Source organism: Pagrus major, chromosome 9 (genome assembly GCF_040436345.1).
Source record: "Pagrus major chromosome 9, Pma_NU_1.0".
Taxonomy (NCBI): Eukaryota; Metazoa; Chordata; class Actinopteri; order Spariformes; family Sparidae; genus Pagrus; species Pagrus major.
Window position 1 is genome coordinate 8,872,890 of NC_133223.1, and position 27,072 is coordinate 8,899,961.

The 27,072-nt window shown below is 39.6% G+C and overlaps 2 protein-coding genes across 4 annotated transcripts in view; both read right to left on the reverse strand.

Moving 5' to 3' along the window:
* Nucleotides 1-170: 170 nt before the first annotated feature.
* LOC141002446 (interleukin-1 receptor type 2) lies at nucleotides 171-8,851 on the reverse strand. Of its 2 annotated transcripts, none has more exons than XM_073473783.1 (10): nucleotides 8,762-8,851; nucleotides 6,405-6,501; nucleotides 6,024-6,282; nucleotides 5,167-5,341; nucleotides 4,194-4,371; nucleotides 3,181-3,276; nucleotides 3,017-3,082; nucleotides 2,768-2,903; nucleotides 2,488-2,633; nucleotides 171-1,136 (listed from the first exon to the last, which is right to left on the reverse strand). In XM_073473783.1, exons 2-10 carry the CDS (start codon nucleotides 6,490-6,492, stop codon nucleotides 991-993), a joined length of 1,290 nt encoding a protein of 429 aa, XP_073329884.1. In that variant the 5' UTR covers nucleotides 6,493-6,501; nucleotides 8,762-8,851; the 3' UTR covers nucleotides 171-990. The 2 variants fall into 2 exon arrangements, with proteins under 2 accessions (XP_073329884.1, XP_073329883.1); XM_073473782.1 differs by lacking the exon at nucleotides 8,762-8,851 and adding an exon at nucleotides 6,624-6,823.
* A 7,957-nt stretch (nucleotides 8,852-16,808) lies between these two features.
* Nucleotides 16,809-27,072, reverse strand: part of LOC141002669 (mitogen-activated protein kinase kinase kinase kinase 4-like) — a 106,336-nt gene continuing 96,072 nt past the window's right edge. For both annotated transcript variants that reach the window (XM_073474042.1, XM_073474041.1), the window contains 8 exons: nucleotides 26,792-26,959; nucleotides 26,019-26,162; nucleotides 23,387-23,521; nucleotides 20,800-20,900; nucleotides 20,279-20,428; nucleotides 19,828-19,987; nucleotides 19,064-19,203; nucleotides 16,809-18,110 (listed from right to left, as the gene is read on the reverse strand). In XM_073474042.1, coding sequence (XP_073330143.1) covers nucleotides 18,027-18,110; nucleotides 19,064-19,203; nucleotides 19,828-19,987; nucleotides 20,279-20,428; nucleotides 20,800-20,900; nucleotides 23,387-23,521; nucleotides 26,019-26,162; nucleotides 26,792-26,959 — 1,082 coding nt within the window. In that variant the 3' untranslated portion in view covers nucleotides 16,809-18,026. The remainder of the gene's footprint in view (nucleotides 18,111-19,063; nucleotides 19,204-19,827; nucleotides 19,988-20,278; nucleotides 20,429-20,799; nucleotides 20,901-23,386; nucleotides 23,522-26,018; nucleotides 26,163-26,791; nucleotides 26,960-27,072) is intronic.

Consider the following 27,072-nt stretch of genomic DNA (forward strand, 5'->3'; position numbering starts at 1 on the left):
AGCACTTTACTGAATTTTTCCATTGTATAAGTTATAATATATTTATTCTACTGTGTTTGAGAGGAACATTTTGCACTTCTTACTCTAAAACATAATGTGTTATGTGCAATAACCACATCAAATGATGCATTTTTAGATTTTAGAATAGTCACCAGAACAGTTAGACCATCAACACCATCAAATACATTTAATAGAGCAGTAATTTAACCCATTATAAATGCTACATACAGTCAAACATACATATCAACAATGGAAGATTTGATTGGTTAAATGCAGTATAAATGTGGAGACATGCAGGTTTGCAAATGGACTGAATACTTCCCTATTGTGCAAGATAACTCCCTGAGAGTTCCCTGAGGTAATAATTTCCCCTCCTTGTGTTTGTAACCGAGGTAGACAAGTTAGAAACACCTCTCTGTCTAAATGCAGTCCAGTTCAACACCACTGCAAACTACAGCCTCTATATCAAACATATAATTCAATTGTTATCTCCCTGACTGTGGCGCTCGAAACAGATTATATAATGTTCTACAGGTATATCTTATAAAGGCCACTATTTCTGATCCTGGTATGGAGTTACTGAATATCAAAACAAACACATGTAAAGACTTCACATACAGTTGTATCCTGTATACATGTATTTGCAGATTATTATCGTCATTGCAGAAGCCTTCAATTTGGCCAAACAGTATAAGAGAACTTCTGCAATGGCTACAACTGTACAAATAAACTAAATGCATGTAATCACCTCATTAGCACATACAATATCAAAAGTAACAAAAAGTCCATGAGTAATTTTCAGTCGAGGATGAGGAAATGGAGGACAGTCATGTCACTGTAGGTGAATGCAGCTACTAGAGTAAAAACATTGAATCCCCGTAAAAGGAGTGCTGAACTCCAAACATCACATGCACACATCGCATGAAACACTGATTTCATGTAGCAGACACATTAGAGAAGTTTGTGGAGGGAGTGTGTACACCAACAGAGTTAGAAGGTGCTGTTCTGACGAGCCAGAATGTAGTCCAGTTTCTTTTTCCTTCTAGGTTTGCAGAGGACGTAGAGGAAGACAGAAACCACAGTCAGGAAGCAGGACACGGCCACCGCACCTACCACCACCCATGTAAATGTGGAGTCTGTGAAGAGAGAGACAGAGGTGAGAGCATGCTTTGGTAGAGAAGCCACTGGTTGTCTTGAAATCAGTTGTAACAAAGGATCGTCCCAGTGAATTATAACTTGGATTGGCTGTCGTTCATATTGGTTATGATAACATGTACAGTAGGTATTTACTGAGATCTTGGACAATGTTAAAACAAAGTAAGAAAAACATAGTCAGACAGTTTTTCCATTAAGCGTGTAATTTGTATTTTACAGGGGCAGCAGAACCACTTACTGCTGCTCACTTTACTTAGACTTGCTCTTCTTTACAGTAGCTATCTTTGGTCATAGCAACTAGCTGCTGTTAGCAAGTAGCTCAGATGCTGTTAGCAAGGAGCCGTGGAGCTAAGTGTCCCTATTAACTGATGGGAGTCTGCCTACACCGCAATCTTTATCGCAATCTGCAAGACGGGGGGGAATCACTGTGGGCAACGGGGCCAGCTTGAAGACAGGAGATACAGTATGGAGGTGATTTACAGCGGCTCTGACCAGGACAATGAATCAGGGAACGAGAAGAGACGGCGTGTAGAGCTGGAATATTTTCACATTTGACTGTGAATTTAGGATTTGTTTATGTCCAGTTTGAATAAAGTGTGTTTCAGATGAGTTAATGAGGCATTTAAGCTCGTCTTGGTTTAGTAAAAGAGAGAAACTTGTTTGTTGTATTTTTTTGTTAAGCAAGGAAAACAGGTGTACAAATTGTCCTTCTTTGACATTTTGTAAGTTTATTTTGTTGATTTATTACATTACCCAGCTGAAACTACAGGGGCTGTCAGACTGTCAGGACCGGTCGGGGCTAGCTGGTTAGCATGCTAACTTCAGTTGATGTTACAACACAATTCATAGACGACGATGACATAATGTCAACACTGTTGTTTCTTCATATTCTGTTGATAATGTTCATGTTTTTGAATGTTTTAAACTAACATTCTGGACAAACCTCCAGGTTAGATAAAGTTATTTTGAAAAGAAAATGGAGGCAAATATTTCAATTCTTACCACGAATTTCTATTGTGCATCCATCACAGTTTCCCATGCATACTTTAACCTAGTGTGCTTGCTGTAGTTATCTACACACAGTTGTGTAATAAGGGATCAGTGCCACCCTCCAAATAAACTGTTAGCATGGTTACAGTCGTCTAAGAGCTGGTGTCTGTCTCCCTTTCAGGCGCCATCTATAAAGCCATGTTCCCAGATCCCAGCAATTACTTCTGTCAGTAGAATGTTATCAACACCAACGATGGGCAAAATGTCAATGTAATTGACAAAAATATTTCAGTAGGGCTCTCTTATTTACACACAGTATACACACACAGACTCACAACTCACCTTCTAGCTGAAGCAGTGTGACAATTTCCTGTCTCCCTCCTTGATTCTCAGTGACACACTTTAGCTCCGTCTTTTCGTCTTCTTCGGTCATCTCAACAAAAATTAGCCTTAGCTCAATCTGGCAGCCTTCAGACACCCTGGTTACCCTGGAAACATGGAGACAGACACAACCGTCAGTTATGGTTCATGTGACAAACAGCTACTCTCTTAAAGTGGATGTTTCTCAAAGCTAGAAGTAGCCTGTGCTCTATTTATGGGGCAAAAACAAACCAATAATTACCTCCTACCCCCCTGCAGAGCCCGCCTATCAAGGTATGATGACTCCACTGATTGGTCGTTGACCAGCCATTCGACTTCAGTGGAATCAGCCACTTGACAGTCAGTGAGCACTGTGCAAACCAGCTCCAGTCCTGAACCTGAATGAAGTCAGAGGTTAGTTGACATCACACCTTTGTTGCATTTGAAAAGTCTCTCCATTCATCTAAGCATTTTGCATCTTAGCATTGACATATATTATATAATCACTCACCATGTAGACTTTCAAAAATGGTTCCATTCAGCGGAGACACAATCACAGGACGTTGAATAACTGGAGCTAAAATGTAAAGAAACCCAGATGTATTGTCTCCACAGGGAAATTTAAATTCTACAAATGAAAAGATGAACACCAAAAGAAAGTTGCAAAAAACTCACTGTTATGTGTCGTGTAGCTGCTGCTGCTGATGAGCCCAGGGTTAGAGGTCATGGAGAGGTCAGGCACAGTGGGAGTGGGAGTTTCAGGGTCTACGCCTTCACACATACACACACAGTTAGACATGTGTAAACACATCTAAACAAACATGATAATAATTCATGCCAGGTAAGAAGCCAGCTGTTTTCAAGGATTTTTTTTCCATCTGTGTCAGCCTTGGTGGAACAAGTATTCAGATCCTAACTTGTGTAAATGTACTAAAACTACTGTATAAAAATACTCTCAAGTAAAGTAATTAAAGTCCTGCATTCAAAATCTTACTTAAGTAAACGTGCATGAACATAAGCATCAAACTATACTGAGTAATACATGTAAAAGTAACATTTATTATGTAATTGGATCATAATTATATAATTTAAATGCATTCATGTTTAAGCATCACTTATGTCAGAGCTGGTTATAGTGGATTTAATTTTAATAACTATATATACTGCTGGGTAGCATAAACTATATGTCATAATTTATTAGAATATTTATGATTTGGTGTTAATAATCTGAATCTTCAAAGTCACTAGAAACTAATGTCATCAAATTAATGTAATGGAGTAAAAAGTACAATATTGGCTTTCAAAGTGTAGCAGAGTACATGTAGATGAATGGAGTCTTTAGTACAATGAGGCTGCGCTGAGTCAGTGTGTTGCACCTATTCAGCCAGTAGAGGGCAGGGCACACTAATAATTTGTGGTGTTATTATGAGGAAGTAAACTAATGACGTCTCCAGTTAATCATTTTATATCATTACCACAATTGATAGTATAATTACAGTTTTATTTAATGGACTTTGTACACTGTATGTGCTGGCTGGCTGTATTTTATACTTGGTACTGATAATTACATATATGATTTGATAACAGTCAAAACTCACTTATTTGAGTTTTCATCGTTATGTTTCAAAATAAAACCTGCAATAGAAATGTCCACCAGAGAATATCAGTCATGTTGTGACTTCACCCACCTTCTACATGGAGCACGATGGTTCTGCTGACTTTGTACTGCTGGTTGCCGATGAGCACTCTGAGCTCGCAGGTGTAGACACCTGCATGGGATCGCTTCACGGAAGGGATTATTAGTTTAGCATTGTCCCGGCGGAAGGAGCCCCCTCTGATGAGCTGATGGTCAGTGGAGCTGGAGTCCTGTCAGGAAACAACAGACTGCATCACTCAGATGAAAGGAGCACCTATTGTATTGTAAAGATGCAAAATGGTACCTGGATCCCAAATTCTCTTAATAAACCTTTTTCACAGCAGCCATTTTGACATGAAACAGTTGGTAAACACAGGTGTTACTAATCATGTTAATAAGGCCAAATAGAACATCTGTTTACCTGCTGTTTCATATCAAAATGGCTGCTGTGAAAAAGGTCCTGACTGACTCCTTACATAAAGGGTCACTCTGCTCCAATTATGGAAAAAAAAAAAAAAAAAAAAAAAGATTAGGGATCCTAAATATTTAAAGAGCTGTTTCACCTCACAAAAATTAAAATGGCGTAAATGTTTTTTTGTTTTTTTTTTGCTCGAAACATCTGGTGGGTTAGATTGAACCTTTAGGGGGCCAACTTTGGCCAGTGGGCCAGACTTTGGGCAGCCGTGCTCTAAAGAGTAACATAACTGGTGCTTAATGAGTTTTTAGTTAAGTTTAAAGGGTCCATGACATTGAAAGATGTTCAGTGTGCTACAGTTATGATTGTATTGTAAACACAGTTATGAGCCATTAACTAATATATAACTTCTGAACGTCATCTCCTTCTTGAAACTAGTTGATTTGTATTAGAAACTGGTTGAAACAAGGTTCTGGTCCAGTTAGCCTTTTGCTCAAATCAAGTTTAAAACATGGGACAGTGTAAGGGGCAGAAAATGAGATTAAAAGATTTAAGTCTTAGTAGATGATGAAGATGATGAACATCCAGTATACCAGCTAGTTTCTCTTACCTTGTACCACTTGATCACACTGTCTGGCTTTTTGAAGTCTTCTATAGGACATCTGAGCGGCACATTCAGCTCTCCCACCATGGCAGGGATTGGATAGGACAGTTTCTTCATTTCAACAGAAGTGCCCTCGTACACTTGTAGCTTGATACTCCCAGTTACACAGTAGGTTTCATTTCTTAAAAGAAAAGTGAGGACACACATTTTAAATTACAGATAGAAAGATGCTATTCTTCAGAAAAAAGATCTCAGTTAGTTTCAGAGATGCTGTTGTGGAGCCTCTCTGTGGAGCGAGGCAAGAGAAAGGACAACCTTTGAAAAAGGAGATATTTGGTGCATTTTCAGAATAAGACTGTAAGTAATACTGTAAGTTTTCCAATTAATCTTCAACGTAACAAAAATCAGTTATAAAAATTGGAGCAAAAATGTGAAACGCTTTACAATACACAAATAGTGTGAAATAAAGTAGACTCTAAAAATAGTTCGAAGTGCTGTATTGTAGGCAACTGGACTTGTTTCGGTATCTTGCAACTGAAACTTTCAGCACTGAGAATTAGCATGATCTGGATGACTGAGAACCTTCATCATCATATAAAGATAGTTGTAATTTATAATCACTTATTTATTGAGTCAACACATGGTTTCCTGTCTTACTGAACGTTTTTTAGATAAAACTTATATTCCAGAGAGATTTAATTTAACAACTGCATGCTGGAAAGAACCTCCAGCTATGAAAAGAAACTGTCCTGTCACTTATCGGTTGCAAGACTGCATAGTTTTTAAGTCCCTATATATTAATGAAGTTTGGTCGAGCATGGAGGAATTGTCAATGCAGGTGAGGTTGCAGTTTTTACGCCCACCTGTAAGTGCAGGTATATTCCCCTGAGTCTGAAGCGTTCGCTGGGAGGAACCACAATTGTTGGTCCCTCTGCTGGACGCGTCCCTCGTCCTGATGGATCACACCCTCTGTCCCATTGGCCTTGGTGATGATGTACTTTGCAGTCAGGGGGGCAATGTTTCGTACTTGAAGCACTCTCTTGAACATTGGGAAGGCGAGGATTACTGCCTCACCTTCCACTCTGAATAACCCCAACTCTGGAGACACCAGGTAGCAGCCATCTGGAAACAGCAGTCAAATTTTTGTATTTTTTTTTACATATATAGTATATAATATATATCAAAAAAAAAGAAGAAAGAAAGAAAGAAAAGTGTGTGTATATGTACAATATATAAATGCTCACCTTTCATAGGCAGAGGAGGTAGTGGAGGTCTTCTTCCATAAACGTGTTGGATGATGACCAGAGCAAACATCAAGACCAGGCGGACCATGATGGCAGTCTGCAGTGACACAGAAATCTAAAATCAAAGATCCACTGATAAAGTGTGTAGTGATTTCTAGTGGGCAGATTTTGCTCTGTTTCCCTGGGCTTTTAGTGCAAAGTATCAAGTTTAATACTTGCCAGTAACAGCTGAAGTGTTAGAGAAGAAGAGACAAAGAGAGGAACACTGAAATAGTGACAAAGCCAGAGTCATGCCTAGTGCTGGGATTTTGCAGATGGTGTCTCCTCAAGCAGCTTATAGTTTTGACGACGTCTAGCTTTCACTTAAACTCTTTTATAGATTGTAGAACCTTGTGACATCATGAGAGTCGTCACTGACACACCGGCAGTCCCGCTAATCCCGCCCCCACGCTCACCCAAATTTAACCACAGGGGTTTGCCAGCAGCAGCGTGAGGTGAGTCACATTCAGTGGTTAAAGGCCACTCAAACCAAAGGTCAGCAAAATGAATACTAACAATAATAATAGAATAAAAAACACTTTTTTCAGTCAAAGTATTTTTTATAATTAAAAATGTGTTTCTGTGTTGTTTGAACAAACTTTGAATGGTTTTATAAAACTTAAAAAAAAATTAATAAATTACAATAGGTGACTGGCGTCTGAGAGAATATATATTCAATTTGAAAATCATTTATATTCTGTTGAGGATCATTATCTAATCCAACCACATCAATCAGGTGGAGTCCTATTTTATTATACCATATTTTATATAGAACAATAGAATATATTCTGTTCTGATGTATTAGTCTAAAATATTCTGTATTCATTAGGTCAAACTCCCCTTAATCCCCTAACTTCACCTCTACTCCACATTACTCTATTGTGTTCTATTCTCTCTCAGTTTGAGCTGGGGTTCGTGCATGCTGATCACTTTTGACACAGAGTTATATCATCATATCCATGGAAACAAGCATATTTTCACTTCTGCTTCTGTTTCCTCGCCTTTGATTACATTGATCAGCTGACAGCCGGCAACACTTTCAAACACACACACACGCATGATAATTATTTTTCCCCTGAAAAAGTCTCTGAATTGGTGTGTCATCAAAGGGCAATCCCATTCATAATATCTGGGGGTGTGTCATTGTTGCAAATGATTATGTACACACAAGAGTCACAGCACTGTAAGCCTGACTCTGTCTGGGATCAAATGGAAACTTTGGCACATGGATAGTTTCGATTAGTACAATAAAATGTTCCACATGAGCTCATTTTTTATGATCCGACTTCTGACAGTCACACATCCATCATGTATCTTACTTTTTGCTAATTAAATAATTAACATATAATAATGTATGTAGGATTTTATCTCAGTTTCTGTCTAAGAAGAGGGAAATAATGATTTAAAATAGGTAAATGTCCACTTCCAATCAGGGCTGGCAGGTGTGGCCTTGAAAAAATAGCACATTGTTTTTAGGTCATATCGGGATGTACGATTTAAACCTCGATATTTCTGAAATAGTAGTGATGACTACTGTTGCTTTCACAGAGTATTAACACAATGAGATTTCTGATCAATAATCATCAGTAATGTGGATATAATGACTAAGTGTGTAAAGACAAGTATCAGAACAAGTAGAACAGTCTGGTAAGTCCAGAAAATGACATCACTTTACTGTAATGCAGCCCCTAAAACCAGGAGAAGACAACACTGATGTCATGTCATGATATAACCACATCCAAAATTTAAGACGATATATAGTCTCATATCACAATAACCATATATATCGTATATAATGCCCGGCCTTACTAACAATTAATGAGCGTACACTTATGTATTTCTTCAATTATGGACTGATCATGGGGAATTATTGACTGATTAATTTTAGCAGGCACAAACATACTTAGATATTTCCTGTATTTGTCAAATCACTGTCAAAAGTTAATGTGAAGAAAATTCATGACTGTATACAGTCAATATTACTAGAAGTAACAAGTAAAGTAACAATGCAAAAATATTCAAAATTAGCAATGTAATACAATCTAAAAATGCATTAAAGCTATGTATATTAATATAAACATTTGGTATAGAAATATACAACATTTTTATGTATATGAATATACAATATAGAAAAAAATAATAACATTATAATAGATGTAGCAGGACTCAAACATTGGTTAATTTTTTAAACCCCTGTCATTTAAAAAATGACAAATTTACCTTTTACTTTATATGTAAATATACATACACACACACACACATATACATATACATATATATATACATACACACACAGCAGCAGTATACAGTGTACTCACGGCGTACAGGTGAGCGTGGCGGTCTCAGCAGTGACGACAGGCAGATGTGGTGACAGCGTGGACTGGAGCAGCATGTGGTTAGCTTCCTGTCACCTCAGGGGGAACCTGCACTCTCTTTTCAAGGTTCCCACCCCTCTGAGATGGAAATTTCTCAGGTTTCTCAATGTAACGTAGTGTACTGTACAGCTCACCACTCATATCTGCTGACTCCTCAACACACTCACAAAGAGAGAGAGAATATATATACACACTTACTCACATACTGTACATTGTGAGAGAATTCCTGCAGGTTCATACTGAAAAAAGCCACTGTTCTGATTTTACGAGTGTTTACAACTGTTGTTGCTGTTCGTCTGGCATCATCTGCCTCTTACGTCAGTAGGGTCATCTCTGTTTGTATTAGCAGAAGAACACACACATGCACACCAACACCAGCTATACACACATGGGATGAGTAATTATTCACCCTCATTACAAAAAATATTTTCTCACCACAAGCAGTAGAATGGAGACAATTTCTCAGACATTAATTTCTGACATTTCTGTTGCCACGACGATATAAAGAAAACTTACTTAAAAAACTTTAAAACTTTCATTTTAAATTTAAATTTAAAACTGTTGCCAATGTAACTACCTTCTATCAAAGTTTTCTACTTTCTCACATATTAATTGGTGAGCTTTAGAGGTGATAGTAGGTGCATTTTTTAATTTTTGGGTAGCTCAAGGCTAGCTGCTTCCCTTTGCTCCCAGTCTTTATACTAAGCCAGGCTCATCGCCTCCTGGTTCCAGCTTCGTACTTGACACACAGACATGAGAGGGCCATGGATCCTGTTTTCTTGGTGAACACCACATGCCTATTAATTTATATTGTTAGCTGTTCATTTGATGATCACTGGATGTGAGCTAACTAGCTTCAGAGCTTTTGACTGAGTCATTGGAGCAGAGGGCTAACCAGTTGTTGTGGTTAAACTGGAGAAGTGGCACAGCTCACAGGTTGGACTGACAGCATATGTATAGCCAGCCCTACTGTAATGAAATGTGTGATACTCCCTATTGTTGTCTGTAAAGCAGTACGTGAGAGTGTGCACATTTACTCAGGCATGTGATATTGTAGTAATAAGAAAAACCCAGGGGGAATGTCTGGTAGGTGACATGTAGATTTCTGCTACCAGACCCAACTCTTTTGTTGAGAAAAGCTTTAAGCTTGTACTGAGTTCAAGTTTGTGTATTTCTATTGTAGTTTATTAAGATTTTTTTTTCTCTTTCACTATCTCAATGTGCCAAATGTCTGTCATGCATGCCATGTTTCAAGGACCGTAGCCAAACACTGCCCAGTGCAAAAGCCAGAAAGTTGTGTTAGCCTGGCGAGCTAACAGCCTTGTTTTGTGCGACAAAAATATAAACGTGTTTAATGTGGGTGAAGAGCGCCAAAAGCAGTCAGTGTTTGATGAACAGCTGACATGACGGTCCTAGCTGACTGTAGCACCTGTGTACTGCTGGGTAAAATCAACCATATGATTTGGATATGAAACAAAGAGGTCATTTTATTTTTCTGAAGTTCTGAAATTAGAGGTATTTGTCGTTGTTGATGTGTTGCGTGGAAATGTTAATGTTTGGCTAACGTTACATTAGACAAGCAGACATATTTAGCTAACGTTAATGTGTTTAAGTTGAGTGGCAGGTAAATGTTACAGTAACAGCAAAACCTTTGGGTAATCATAGCTTTTGTGGCTAATGTTGTTAGCACAAGCAAACTGTAACTGTAACGTTAATGATAGCTGGCCATGTGTACGTACACTACAGCTCATTCCAATTCATAATATTCTCTTCTGTCTATTGTTACATTCTTTGACATTTGACCCATTTGTTAATACAGAAAGAGAGCTCTCTTCTTTGAACAGGCACGCTGTCTTTTTAGTGTCCAGCATCAGATTGGATTTACGAAGGCGCAGTATAATGATAATACATGAGAGGGACATTGTGGCAAGCCTTGTAGTATGCTTGTACTTTATTATTTTTTAAAAAGTCAGCAATTGAGTTTTTCTTAAGTGGACATTAATGTACATGTACAATGTAATACATCTACAAAATGGTGGGAAAATTCTAAGCATAAAAACAGGCAATTATGAAATGCACAGAGAGTTATAATTATTTATGTTCTCAAAATTTTGAAACGTCATTTTTTCTTTAGATTAAGAGAATGTCATGAAGGTTGTCTTATTTGCTGTGCATAATCTGAGGGGAATGATCCTAATGAACTTTTTCTCCGTGAGGCAGGCTGTTGCTAAAAATCAGTCCAATTCTTGCACAAATGCTGATGAGACCGTGAGACAAACTGTTCCTGAAAAACACAAACTTGGATCAGCCAAGAATCTCTTTATAAACAAATGTTTAAAACGGTTGTGTAACAGTGTGACTCAGTGTTCTGTCATTTCCCTGAGTAGAAACTAGGGTGTCCACCATTGTGAATTTTTTTGCATTACACAATTTGGCTGACATATTGATCATGACTGGGCTTTTTCTAATGCAGACAACTCATGCAGATGACATGAGGACTCTTCAGTGATGCAAGCTGTAAAGTGGCTTGGTTGTCATGGGAACGATCCCTTAACTGCGCTGTATCCCATGTTTTATTCATTTTGAGGCAAAACAGGAAATCTTCTTAATTCTTCTTAGTTTAAATTTGTATTCAGTCTGTTCCGATCCACAGTGATCGATCCAAGCAGAACCAGCTCCCGTAAACAAAAAACACTTCACTAACAATCATCTTCTTTAATGGACAGAGATTTTCAGGTGAGATGCTGTGCCGTGTGTTGAAGTTAAGGCTGCCGGCTTGTTAACATCTTTCAATCCTTCTCTGTCAGGCAGCTTGAACATCGTTCAGTCCGCGCTGAGTTTGAAAGAGAGACTGAAGTTCAATATATTTAAAAAGTAACTGTTGGTCTGAGCCTGTCAGCTGCCTGATCAATACTGAGCATGTGCAACTCATCAGAGATCAGAATGAGGTGAGATGTCTCACTCCTCAGCAACTTCTGTAATCAGCTCTGGAAAAAAACGATGTGTCTAATTCAGAATATTATTAATTAAGACTTTATCAAACAATGATAAGGATACCACAGATATCTGATCAGGTTAATGATCTGCTGCTTTCTACTGTTTCCTGTTTTTCTGGTGCATCTGTGATGATGAACATGGCGAACAAATACAAAAACAGAAGCAGGCAAACTCATCCACAGGCAATGTGAATGAGATTAATTGCTGATTATTATCTGCTTCCTGTAACTAAGGAAACTCTGCAGGTGTGTAGTTGAGATCTAAATGGAGAAGCGTGTTGTCTGACACGTACGTACTGAGTACTCATGAAATAATGTAGTAGTGACTGCTGAGTAGTCATTGGTTGGAACGTCACCATGTTGACAGACTGATAAGATCCTATCTTCCCTGACATTATATTTGTTTCCGAGGCTGTTTTAAAGTTGCTTGTTTGGATTTGACCTGAAAGAATTGTCAGCCAAAAAACTGAAATATGAATCAGTTTTTTTTTCTCTCTCTACTCATCTTCTGGTCCAGGATCAAAGCAGTGCTTTTCGACAATCTGATTCTCTCACATTTTGATGATGATGATGAAATGCCGTCATGACATTTACTCAAAACAAAGTAGACATCATGAACGTGCTCCTGCCTGAGCCTCTGGGGAGCATCTTCAGTTGCAAAGCAGAGTTTTACCCTTAATTGGAATATATGTGTGTTTGTTATTGTCCATAGGCATGGGGAATAATACTCAGTACAAAAAGTACAATAAAAGCAAGCAAAACAGGCCCTGCAGCAGCGTTGACGCATGCAGGTTAAAAGGTGACCGACACAGAACATAACGTTCATTAAACTCTGGATGGACATTGGGAAAGCAGGTGGTGTTGCATGTTTTTGGAGTTCTCCAGACCACTTCCTTTGTATCGCAGATATCCTCACACTCGATATCACTGGACAGATGACTAAACAGTTTGACAGACCTGCTTTGTTTTTCATCTGCTGAGGAATGCACCTTCCACCCACTCACCATCAAATGACTGTAAGCCCAACCCATCTCCTAAGTAGTTCCTCTTGATGGCAATTATTTACTCTAGCGAAGCACAGTTAACATTTAAAAAATGTGTAAAAGACAAGCTACAGTAAGGCCTGTGTGCTACAGAAAGCTGCTCCCAAACAATACAAACCATTGCTTTGTATCCAACATGACAAACTACCAGCCACATGGACCCAAGCAGAGTTGATTTAACATTAAAATAGGTGAGAACTTGACCAAAAACCTGACCCGAACCATAACTCAAGAAATATAACCACTCTTTTAAAGCTTTCGATTCACCAGTCGATCTACATTCCGTCTCTCACCTATGGTCATGAGCTTTGAATAGTGATTGAAAGAATGAGTGTCTGAGATGGGATGAGGTAATCGGACATCCGTTGGGAGCTCAAATCAAGCCGCTGCTCCTTGGGTCAACAGGAGCCAGCTGACGTGGTTTGGGCATCTGATTAAGATGCCTCCCTGTGGAGGTTCACTGGAGGGATTATTTATGTTACCTGGCCAGGGAGTGCCTCTGGATCCTTCAGGAGGAGCTGAAAGCACTGCTGGGAGAGGGATGTTTAGAATACCCTAATTATCCTACTGCCACTGTGATGGACGGACAGGCGGAGGGAATATAATATCCTTAATTATGTTTTCATTAGTGAATAATCATCTGAAACTAAGAGTTGTTTTATTACCTTAGAATGAACCTTGTGTATCTACAGAGGAAGCAGGTCCTCTTCCAGAGAGCCTGCCGTATAGGGCAATATATTGTGATACTTCCTGTTGAGTTCCGATTAGATACACCAAATATCGATATTTTTATTAAAACATGACTATGTACAATGACTTTTATACATTGTTTCATCTCATTTAGTGTCAAATTGTGTGAAACTGACACCACAATGCAGTGAATACATACAGAATTCCTGTATGTCTTTGCCTTTTTTCAGGTATTTAATATTCTTCAGTTCGACATGTATCATGATTATGTTTGGAGGATTGTCTTGCAATATATCGATTATCGCAGACTCGCTGTATAATGATACTATTGTTATCGTGCCAACATATCGTGAGTCGGATCGTATCTTGAGATACGCCTTGATTCCCAGCCCTAGTTTCTACAGTAGCCCAAAATGGACAAACCAAACACTGCCTCTACAGAGGGGCTTTTGGCCACCATCACAGTGACAAGGGTGTTTTAGTTGGTTGCAATTTGCAACCTCACCACTAGATGCCACTAAATCCTGCACATTGGACCTTTAAGTTTTGTTGAATCATGCAGACATATATACAGAATATATACATACAGAATAATACTAATCAGGTCTCCATTGCTACAGACATGTTTCATTAAATATTTGTCTAAAGATGTCCTTCAAAGTAAAGAACAAGTATCCGATATCTTTCTATTGCAACATTAAATCACTGCTGTACGTCTGTGAATGACAAATTTACGTCAAAACATTTCATTTTAGCCTAAAGTGATGAAATGCATTCTATAAATTGAAGATGGACAAATGCGTTGTTGAGACATCTGCAGCAGTGGAGATACCGATGTGTTGTTTACACCAAACTGTATGAACCTCAGTCCCTACTTCTCTTTTCAGCAGGGCTCAGACACCCACTGGCTCAGAAACCAGACAGACAAACACTACAGGATGGCCTCAACAAGAAGTCAACATTTACAACACACTGAAGCTTTTTACTCTTAAGTAAATCGTCATGTGTGTGTCTAATTCAACATTTCTGTATAGTGACTGAACAGTTCACACCGGATATAATTTCAGTTCAGTTAAACTGACTGCAACATGTGGGTTTATGTGACAACAAACAACTCTTATGGCATGTCTGCGGAAATATGAAGTGGCGGTTAGTGCGGGAAATAAAGCAAAATGTGCAACTGACGTATAAGTGTTTGAGTTAGCCAACACGTGTTACAACATTTCTCTTTTCAACATGTTTGCATGTGTGCTTGGGGGAACAAACAGCAGCAGAGGACAAAAGACACACTCTTCTTTTAAAATTACTTTTAAAGTTTATTCAAAGAAAAAAAAAACCTTCAGGAAAATACATGACTTCCTGTCATACACAGAGAGGACATAAGTTAGAGTAGCATGGCAGAAACAGCAGAGGAAAAAACACGTCGCCTCACGTCCAAGCCTGCAGGGAACGTAACTGCAATGTTTCCACGTTTAAGCAGCGCTATGCGAATACCTGAAATGAACAACACGTGTGTTCTTTATTGTTTTGTAAGTAGGTTAATCAGTGGGGTAGGGGGAGATGACAAAAAAGGAATAATCCAAAAAAAACTGGGCTCAAATAAAAAAAACAACAAAAACAATTAAAGAACCAAGACGCATATGCATTAAACATAAATACCATGATGCACATTAGTGTAACAAAACACTGCCTCTGTAAACATTGTCTCCACCTAAGGTGAGCGTAATAATATTAAACCACCGCAGTCGCAGATTTACGTGTACATAGACTTACAGAAACAGAAACTATTGTTAAGCTTCTCGACTAGCTCTAAAACTTAAGAATACACAATGCTTCAAGTGATTTTTTTAAACAATTTCAAAGTAGTGGTTTTCATAACGATTTACACGTTTTAAATGCTGCCCTCTTGGCACTTTTTCCAATGTGAGTCGGCAAGCGACAGCTTTTTCTCATCAGATACAGACTTCTATCTCGTCCTTTTTTAGCCCATTAAGAATATTAATAATAACCACAATTTTTTAATTAAGTCAATACAGCCACTCATCAAGGCCTTGATGCAATGAGAGACACATAGCGGGTACTACTGCACACACAGACCTCAGACGACAGCTTTGGGGTCCAATCGTCTTTTCTGTACGAGAGGAGGAAAAAGTTTGTGACACTGTTACTGAGTGACCCACAGTAACTTTTCACATGTCAAAAACACTGCTCGTGTGTAATTATTATCATCAGGGGAAAACACATCCCCGGGTCAACTTGTCAGGACATGAACTGAAAACACAAATTTGGACTCTCCTTTGCCCCTTCTGTCAGTGAACAACGTGCAATCTCTCAGAGTCGCTGTGGAAATGGAGGAAAGTCCAGCTCGGCAGATGCCGGCCTGAAGGAGATCGATGCTGCAGTCTGCTGCCCAGTCTTTCACATATACAGACAACTTAAATAAGAGCTGGAGCAGGAAGTGGGGGGCACAAAAAAGAGAAAATGATTCCTTCCGGGGAAAAAAGTGGGGTTCCCGAGTGAAGAAAAGTTCTGCTCCGTGTTTCCCGTTTGTGACACTTCATCACAGTAACACTGAAATTCAGAGTCTGAGTGTTGAATTGAAGGTTTGCGTCCTCATTTGATGGCAAAGAGTGTCAGAAAACCCTCCTCAGCTCTGACGCACTCAGGTTTTGCTCCCACAGATTTTCACAGCTGTGGAAAAGGTTGTAAAACAAATACAGAATGCCCCCCCGGAAAATATCTACACCTGACGTAGAGGCTCCGCTGCTGCAGCTTTCAATTGTCTTAACTGGAAATTGAACATCTAGGATTGATCACTTGTGACAAGATACAAAGCAAAAACATCATCTCATGCCTTGGACCACCACACAGTAATATGTCTTTCTACATTCTTGACACTTAGTGCGTTGCATTCATACAAATGACAAATGAAAAATGAAGTGATTTGAAAGAAGGAAAATGGAAGACAGAAAACTGCCTTCCAGAGAAAACTCCTCTGCTGAAACAAACCTGCTGACCACGTGTTTACCTCTCTGCGACGAAAATCCAATTCATCGACGCCACTCAACTCTCCGGCTGCACAAGCACACACACATACTGAACTCTCTCCACTACTTTATCGCACCATTAGGATCTTTTTTTTCATTTTATATCTGACTATTCACAAGTTCTCAAGTTGAGAGACATCGACTGACCGCCCAACCAGAGATGAGTTTAGGCCGCTATGTTTGACCGGTGCTGGAAAAACACTGACCACTGATCTGGAAGATTAAATGAACTTTTATTGTACATACACACCTTTATTTCATTGTATTTTTTGGACCACACCCACATCACTTTCTTCTTAGACAAACACATCTTGCACGTCTGTGGGTTCAGAGTAAAATCAAGCAAACAGCGGACTGTGGGTGGATGTGCGTAAATCTTAAAAAACAAGGTAAAAGACATGTTTTACTCCACATAGTTACACTTATCTTCAAGGAATAATCATAATAATAATAGCAATAATTCAAAAAATACTATTCTGAAATCCATCTGCTTCGACGTCTCTTTCTCTCTTTATCATCCCCTTTTTTAAAGCACCTGTCCGAACAACACAATACTTCAACGACACACACACACACACATACACCCCCTCCTGTCGAGTCCCATCAGTTAGACTTACAGTAGAACCTCAAACATTAGGCCCCTCTCGCCTGCTCGTCACCGTGACGAGCCCCACTGGCTCCGGGGTTTTATAATTTACCCCTGGCTGACAAACTCGACCTCTAACCAGCATGTCAGCAGTAATTGGACCAAACAGAAGTACATTTACACACACTACTGTAGCATTAATACAACAGACTCCCACCCTGCCGGCCTCATGAAACGCTCATAAGAAAGGGCGGCGGGCAGGAACGTGGGGCAGAGGGGGAACTCTCGTACGAGAGGCAGACCTGCAGAAGGTAGTAGCAGTAGTAGATAAGAGTGGTAGCAGTACTAGTAGTTAGAAGACCTCAAGCTTACTGACCAGCCCAGGAGCACGGAAATGATGCAGAGGTACAAAATCTAACCCATCGCAATCTGATGAGCACCAAGAAAAAAACGGAGAGGGAAACAAAAAGTCGTTTGCCCCCTTTTCTTAAATTCACATTTAATTTATTTCTACTTTCTTTCATATATTAATTAACCATTAATTTCATTTTGTATGCGAGTCATCACTTCTGGTATTTCATTGGCGAACGACTCTGTGACTTGACCGGTAGCGTTGCAGGCGGCCCCCGGGCCGTGATGCAGCGGGGCTGCGGCTCCAGAGGAAAGGTGAAGTCATTGTTGTTGACTGCTTCAAAGGGCTGGTTGGTTGTTGTTTTTGTTCTATTTTGGTTGTCCCGAGTGCTGACAAGACATCGACGGTGGGTTCTGAGATCCAGTGTTAGTGAGGGTGGGGGACAATGAGGAGGATGAGGAGAAGGAGGAGGAAGAGGGCGGGTATGTGGACCTCTACCAGCTGAGCAGGTTGCTTCGGCCCAGAGTCATAAAGTAGACCTGGCTGGAGCCTCCGGACCGAACGGAGGCAAAGAACACCTGGAGAGGAGACAGACAGACGGAGAATTTACTGCTTGGTACAATCACACTCTCACAGTCTCATTTTCATGTGCAGTTTGAATTTGAACACAAGAAACCCTGAAAGAAAACAGCAGTCTCAATACTGATGATTTTCTGATCAAGCTGTGAAATGATATCTCCATGGTTACTGGCTCCAATAAATGAATGCAGTCATGTAGAAGGACAGTTTTACAGTTGTGCCTTTTCTTATTGCATTGTCCACTAAACACCCACAGCTACTTTCCTATTTAGAAAGAATTGACTGGAATTGACTGAAAAAGCAGAACAACACTAATCAATAGATCAGTCAGCTAATGGACAAAGTTACAGTCCTCAAAAGCTCACATCATTTCCCTCAAGTACAGTCAAGGAATCCCAGAGAGGGGGAACACGTTTCATCTTGAATTCTTCACTTCTCGTTAGCTCAAACAGGCCAGCAGAGAAGAGAGAAGAGAAACTAGAGCAGTTTCACATTCCTCCCACAGCTGAGTGACCAGCTAAACCCGCAGAGGCTGAGCAACACAGTGGCTTTGGAAGACCTCATGGAGTTTTACCGACAGTTACATCCGACGTGTTTGATGCTCTGTGTGGAAATCACTGTGTGTTGCTATGTGATGGTTAATAAGCTTCACAGTAACAGAAATTGAAGGTATCTCATTTTTGCATACAGCCATTTTCATGTTAAACAAAAAAAGAGCAGCAGACAGCAGCATGAGCTTCAAATCTGTTTAACATAATTCACTTTAAACAGCGAGGTGAAATGACTCCACTGCGTCCTTTCAGACACTCTGAAGAGATCACTGACAGCGGAGTTAAACGTCAGAAACAAACTAGAAAATCTCTTCTTGAGTCGTCATCAGTACTAATGGTGACTACCTTATCCTACAGATCAGATCAGGATGTGTTGTTGAATGTCCACATGCAGGTCTCACCTTGTCATTTCTTTCACAGAGGAACTTGAGTCTCTGGGCTCTCTTGTGCATGAAGACACCATCCAGATGTCCGGTTTCCACCGAGCGGATCTCTATGGCCTTCTCTCCCCAACCCATGATCTGGTTGGAACGAATGTAGGCTGCAAAGAGGTATTAAAGTTAACACATATACTAATATTTAAAAAATAAAAAGTTTTAAAGATCTCATTGAACTGATTATAATAATACTAAACATACACCACATTGTGTGTGTGTGTGTGTGTGTGTGTGTTTCCTCAGCCGTAAAGAACAATGATCGATGGAAGTGACTTGTGTGGGTGAAATACAATAGCCGTGTGGGTGTTTAAGCATGTGTTAGATAATGATTAATCAATGATCAACAAATCATTGAGAAGAATTTGACCCATAGTGTTTATATTAACAAATACTGCATAATGAAACCCTTAATTACAATACAGTGAAATGTGCATTTAAGATTTTCCTTAAAAACAAGAAGGTTTTGTCCTTTTTCACAGGGAGACAAAAGAATTTGAGGGAGCCACGAAGATCAGGAAACATAGAAAAAGGAAGTTTATCCTGAACCAAATTAACTGTTTTTTTCTGGTCATTTTCTTCGGCAGGGGGTGCAGAGAAAGAAAATTGTGAGAATTGCTACTCCTGCCTTTGATTTCGATGATGGAAAACTGAAAGGTCATTGTGATCGATTTAGAATCTAAACTGTGACACCCCTAATCGACAAAGTTTGTTTTTGACGTGTGACTCACCCACTGAGGTTGGCATCTCCCCCCACTGCAGCACCACGTCCTTGGTGATACGTCCATAGGTGTTGACGTAAACGCCCTCGTCCTCGTAGCACACCAGCAGCTCGATGCCGTCAGTGTTGGGCAGGATGATGATAGCGTGAGACTGGATACTGGTCTGAATCTGCAGGGACACAAATCACCAACATGTTATCTGCTGATGACTTCCATTGAGACCATTTTATCTCCTGTGACCACACTTGACTATTATCTACATTAGTATGGATAATCTGAGGGATTTATTCAAATGCACCTTTGGCATCTATGATCAGCTACAGCAGCTGAGCGACTGAGAATCTGTGATCTTTTCAGATAGTTGAATTTATGACTAATAACTGGAATCTCAAATCACAGTGTAGTTTTCAACAGTCAAATCTACGTCAATATTCAGGTTGAGAAACACGTGTGTTCTTACGTGTGTGGGTAGGTAGATGTCGTAAACAGCCCCAGAGTCGACATCCACGGCGTGGAAGCCTGAAAATGAGCCATAGATGACCTTTAACCTTTGACCTTCCTCCACAGTGAGGTCGACCAGCAGCGGCTTGTGCACCAGGTCACCGAAAGACTGAAACACAAAGGTCAGAAAAACAGGTTTTTATGCTCTTGTTCTGTCAGCCAGCAGGCGTTTGAGCATCAGATCAGTAAATATTTGGCTGGGCAGATTATCAATCACAGCCAGCTGTACAAACAGACTTCAATGACTCTGTAGTTAGAACACATAAATAAAACCACTCTCCAAGAATTTAATCTGTGACCTATTTTAAATCCTGGCATCAGCGTTTATTCTGGATAATAATACAGCAAATAAACAAACACACAAACGTAAAATCACACCACACACACACTAAAGATCCAGTTCACTGAACCAACTTAGAGATTCTGTTTTGAATTGTTGGCATGCTTCAGCTAACAAGCTAAGCAGGTGGACTGACTCACCTTAAAGGCCATGAACTTGTGGTAGGGCTTGGGTGCCCAGGCGTAGACCTCCACAGAGTTCTTCAGAGCCAGAACCAAGAATTTGATCCTCTCATATTTCACTGGAGACAAAACATTAGAAGAACATGAAAGAGCATAACTGGCATCAGGGTGGGAGAGCAGCATCAGCTCCACACTAAAATCCGTTGCTGCCGTGGACTCATGAATCACGAGACGGGCAGATTACTTCTGTGATGTCTGAGACACTGCAGCTGTTAGACAACAGATTTCTTAGTGTGACTATTTATCAGTGAGGCTCATCCTATTCAGTAACTGATTTACATTTTTAATAGCAGTGAAATCCATCTAAACTGACGTTAATTCTGATTTTTGCAACGCTTTGCAATGTCCTTCTTGATCGTCTTTCAGCTGCTCCCTGTTAGAACTCCGATGATTAGTCTTTTAATTGATTAGTTGCTTAAAAGAAAATAAGTTATTCAACTATTTTGATAATTGATTTATCATTTCAGTCATTCTTCAAGTAAAAATGTCAAACATTGTCTGGTTCCAGCTTCTTAAATGTGAGGATTTGCTGCTTTTCTTTGTCACTTATGATAGTAAATGAAGACTTTTGGGGTTTTCGACTGTTTGTTGGGCATTTCTGTGAAATTGAGATGAATTTTTTTTTTGCAATTTCAAATGATTATTTGTGGAAATAATTGGCAGATTAAAGGATAATGAAAATAACCATTAGTTGCAGCCTTTACTGTGATGAGGTCACCACAGTGAAGCTGAAACATCACTCAAAGTAGCAGCTATTGCAATGCATTTGGTGTTTTTATTATCTGGTTCATCAGGATAGCTGCCAGTTGTTTGTAAATATTTAAATTAAAATGTATTTATTCATTTTTTAAATAAAAAAAAGAAAGTAATTCACCTTAATGGACACACGATCTTATTTTTATAATTCTCTCAAACGTGGCTTGTGCATGGCAATATCTTGTTTGAGGGTATAAATGATCAATTAACTGCACACTGTAAATATATTTTAAGAAGATTTTTAGATTTTTTTTTATGAATGTTAGTTTTCAGAAAGGTTCCGACATTTCTCTCTTTTTAATAAAACATCTGTATGAGATGACTTTTAAGAATAATTTCAGGGAAGAAGATATTCCTAAAGTTTTACTGTTGAGCCAAAGAGATTTACCTATTATATATAACTTAATTTACCATCTCTAATGAGTAGTAAAACTCAGCGAATGCCCATTGCTAGACAGTCACAGAAAAGTGTGCAGAGTTGGGACATTTTGTCAGAGTTTTTCACAAATTTTAAACATATCTTTGGAAAGTCCGGTACTTCCTAAAAGTGTCGGTTCAGTCTCTGCCAGCTGTGATTCCAAAGACTTTAATCTGATATGACATCGATGGGGACGCATTAAGAAAATGTTCGACAGGAAATGGATTACACGACACACAGCTCTGATCAATTGAGAGGGGTTTCCAACAGGAAGTGCTGGTCTATGTGCAGTGGCACTGCCATAACCGAGGACATTCTGAATTTTAGACAGGACAGGGTGGTTACATGTCCACTCCAACGTCTTTCCCACTTCATTACTTAATCAAGGGCTTTCCTTCCATCGACACGCTCCGCTCGGACACATACACTCACTCCCTAACTTGTGCTGAGTTTGCAACGTTTGAGTCCCCCGTTGGGATCCGGATGTGGCTGGTTTACTTCTGATGGGAAACATGCACTCATCCATTAAGAAGAACGGCTGGTTAGCTCACTGTACACCTTTATTTTAGAGTGAAAGAGTTGACATTATTTAACAACAAAGTCGATCCGATGCATTAGGGATGAATGATAATGACATTTAGACTCTGACACGCCAAAGCATCACCTTAATGCAACCTTTGCCAATTCTAGCCCTAACATAACTGTTTTCAACAATATGTAAAAACCTCTAAAGGTGTCTGACTTCATTTTTTAGGAGTTTTTCTAATGGGTGTTGTAATTATGAGAGGAGCAAAGGAGGAAGTCAGGTGACAAAGTCTGCATATGGAGGAGGCAGGGTGGATGAAGGCATCAGACACACCCAGACTTACCCCAAGGAGATGACTGTACATGTCCCGTGTAAAACCAAATTGTAAATAATTAGTTACATTACATAATGTAGCGTACTTAACTCGCGTCCATCCAGTACGTACCGTAACCGAAGTTAAGGTACTTATATTAACCCAAACTTATATTGCTGTATAGAAACTAGGGTTGTCAAAGTTAACGCGTTAATGCTAATTCCTCTTGCTTTCAGCATATTTTTGTGCATGCAGTACCTTTAAGGTTATTCTGGAGAATATTCTGGACAGTATCCGTCATTGTTTTGGATTGTTGCAATGATAGTAACATACATTTGTATTAAGCAAGAATATCTGTCCACTCGCTCCCATGTTGATAAGATCATTAAAAGCTTGAAAATATCCCTTTAAGATACATTTAGAGCCGATAATGTGGAATTAATTGCGCATTAACTAAAGATAATTATGCGATTAAATATCTTAATTGACTGACAGCCCTGATAGAAACATAGGCTGTGAGAACGTGACCTACCAACTTTGTAGTGGACGCAGCCCTCCAGGTCTCCTACTGTGGTCCAACCCTGCTTCTTCTCCACCTCAGGGTCGTTGTGCAGGATCTTGTTCCTCAGCCAGGACAGGTAGTACACACGGAGCTTGTTCTTCTTACCTGTCGTTGATCGAGAAAGGTCAAATCAGGTCGAATCTACAGTATCTTCTACACCAACTTTTTTAGAATGAGAAAAGAGGCACAAATAATTAATTTACAAAAGGTCAACACTGTCAATGTTGCATAATCTGCATATTGTCAGTCTGTGCAGACCCTGATCTTACAGTCTCACAGTAAAGTTTTATCTTTATACTACAAGTGTTGCAGGAGTTTTCACATCTTCAGACTTTGACAATTCAAAATAACCCTGAAAACCACATATAATTTCATTCTAGCCCACTGTGATTCTCAACTTTTAATTTGACAAACATCTGAGTGTTGATGAGCCCAGAACTAATAGATGACATGTCTTAGAAGATTATTTTCTCCTCTGTCCTGTGTCTGCAGTGTTTTGCAACATTTCAGGAAGTTGGTGATTCAAGTTGGGACAAAACAACATGCAGAGAAACACTGTGTGTCAGTGTGTGTGCACATACATGCAGACAGAACAACAATAAATGGCCAGCAGTTCCTCTTTTTACTATGTGCATTACTCCAAATAATAATCTTGAAAAAGAGTTTTACTCTGTTTAGCTGGATTAGGATTAAAGTAGTTTGATATAATGATATACAGATGAAGTGAATGAATACCTTTCAGCCAGTGGTACAGCCAATAAAGAATTATTTGAGCCCCTTGCTGACACCAGTCCATCCATATCATGCTAATGTCATTATATTTAAGACTTAAGTTTCTATCCAACTGTTTTAAAAGGTGAACATAACATTATAGATGTCTTTTAAGTCACGAAGCAGGTTGTTGCTATTTTAAAAGCTAAAGTAATCTAAGGTTAAGATAAGGTAGGATAGGATAGGATGTACCTTTATTGATCCCCTGCAGGAGAAATTCAAAAGGGAGCAAACAGTGTGCAAACGGTACAAAACAAAAAGTAGCAGTGTGAGGTCTGCTTGATCTTGCTTGAATCAGAATTTTTTTAAAGTGCCAGTGCTCTGAACTAGCAGTATAGAATATGGCTTTTATCATCCATAACATGTCCTGTGCATCCCAGGTGAAATCCATTCTGTATGAAAACACACTTGTTCTCATGAGAAGCATACTGTAAGTGCCAGTAACACTTCTGAAATAATGAAATACAGTAAATGACCTCCATAGTTTGAGCCTGAATGAACAGGACTGTATTTGGTTGAAGACAGACATCGTTTGTACTGTTGAGAACTAATCACTGAAATTCATTTGAAAATTTAAACCTACTGGATGGAACTTTTAACCTGTAATGAAACAGGCTCAATTTAACACTGTTGCTATATGAACTGCATAAGAACACATCAAATGACACCATCGGTGAGAAGATCAACTATTTCTACACAGTTATTAGTTATTCTTACTGCCAGTCACCGGGTCAGACTCTGACTATTCAGAGTTGGGTCAGTCATTAAATGAAATCTAATTTTTATGATGGAGTGCTGAGGAAAGAAGCTTCTCTGTAGTCTGGTGGTGCGGTACGACCATGTAGGACCGTAAACACAATTCAGTTATTCATGCATTCTTGCGTCAACATTTTGTGCAGCTGTTTATCCCCGAAGCAGCTGGCCCCCAGCTGCACCACCGACCATGTCCATTACAGTCATGAGAAATTAAGCTGTGGACACACTTTACACTGATGACCATACATTTATTGTGTGAGGCTTTTGTTCAGTTTCTTAGTAATCTGATTACATAAAATGAGACATGGTCAGGAAGTGGCTTGAATGGTTTTGTCAGCCCGTCAAATGGTGTTGTGGACACAACTTTCCATGACGCGTATCTTTACATGCCGGCAACGCAAACGAGTTTCACTGAAGGAAATCGTGTGTGGCTCTGCGGTGTGTCCTTCCATCATGGAAAGCTCAGGCATGTGTCAGCGTTACATATCGCACATATGCATGACGTAGGCACACCAAACTGAGATTTACTCAACATCCGTTTAGCTCAAAATATCTGTTGTGACACTTATGACTGCGCTGCCTCAGCCTGTGTGAGTGTGAGAAAAATTGAGAAAGAGGAGAAGTAAGAGCATGGATATACTTTCAATCTGAGAAGTCGTGGAACTCAACTGTGCGTGTCTAAATATATTTATGCAACAGAAGATGTACACAGTTTTTCTGAGAACATGGGAAGAGTAAGTTTTGTTATGTGTTCACAGGTGTGTGTGTGGGCATGTGCACAAGCTGGGAAGAGGAGACGAGACACAACACACACACACACACACACACACTTAAGTCAGTGTAATATGAGCTGACAAAGCAGAAGTGAAACACTCCTTCAGTCTCATATTGATTCAAATAATATGGGATTCCTTATACCAGTGGGGCTCATTTGACTGCATAGTATCATAAAACCATCTTCATAATGTGTGCACAGTGCATGCTGTTGTGTTTGTGTGTGTGTGTGTGTGTGTGTGTGTGTGTGTGTGTGTGTGTGGATCTGTGAGTGTGTGTGTGTGTGTGTGTGTGTCTGTACCTGATATAGTGACCAGGACGTTGAGACCCTCCAGGACGTCCATCTGCTGGAAGCGCCGTCGGTTGATCAGAGGGTAAACTTTGCCCTGACCGCTGCGATCCAACAGCATCAGGCCACTCTCTGTTCCCACCAACAGGTTCACTCCTACACACAAACACACATATACACATAAACAACAACAATACCAACCACTGCTGGATACACAGTATGCAGTGTGGTCAAACAGATGTCAGTATATCAGGGCTTTGCTGCCACCAGCTGGTGAAGACTATTATAGCTACGACTACTAGAACAACAGAGACAGAGACAACATTTCACATGGCTTTAACCTTGGCACTTTGTGTACTACAGAAAGTCATAATTCAGGAATGTTAAACCTGTAAAAAATATATAAAAACAAGTCGAAAGTAACTTATTTCAATCTGAATCACTTGGAAGGTGAATGTGAAAGCAAAGAGAGGCATTAAAGACCGAATCACAACAACAACAACCACTTTCACGTAGAAAAAAGAAGTTATTGTAAACAAACATTGTGATTCAGTCCTCAGAAATGATGGTTTGTGCAAACTTATGACAATGATTACGATAATGTGCTTCTTTAAAAATACTACATCAAAATATCCCTGTGAAATTAACAGTAATTTGTAGTTACTATTGACAACAACTCAGGACAAAACAATGAAAGTGAGGTTTGTAGGTTAAAGCAAAAAACTGGTCTGTTGGCAGTTTAAGGAACTCTTAACTCAGACTGGCTGAGTGGACTTCCTTCTTACCCCAGAGAGCAGCACACAGGATCTCAGAGTTGAACCTCTTCTTGTATTTGCGGATCTCTGGCGTGTCGCTCTGCGGGCGAGTGTTGACCGGGTTAACGTTGACCACGGAGCCCTTCCGAGATGGGTCAGCCCTCAGTGCCTCCGCCAGCCGGGCGTCGTTCGCGTAGCCTAAAAGGTCAAAGGGAAGGGCTTAGGTAGGACAGTGTAGGATGTAGAATTTACCGGGTAGGGTGGGGGTCAGTCAAATGGTCATGGCATTAGAAAGATGGATCTCTGTTGTT

What these genes read in the sequence shown, in the direction of transcription:
- LOC141002446 (XM_073473783.1), bottom strand. Translation starts at nt 6,492, where the DNA reads ATGGTCCGCCTGGTCTTGATGTTTGCTCTGGTCATCATCCAACACGTT. An exon ending in GTGTGATCAAGTGGTACAAG is followed by an intron (nt 4,372 to 5,166) that starts GTAAGAGAAACT and finishes GTTTCCTGACAG; the next exon opens with GACTCCAGCTCCACTGACCA. An exon ending in CAGCTACACGACACATAACA is followed by an intron (nt 3,083 to 3,180) that starts GTGAGTTTTTTG and finishes TTTACATTTTAG; the next exon opens with CTCCAGTTATTCAACGTCCT.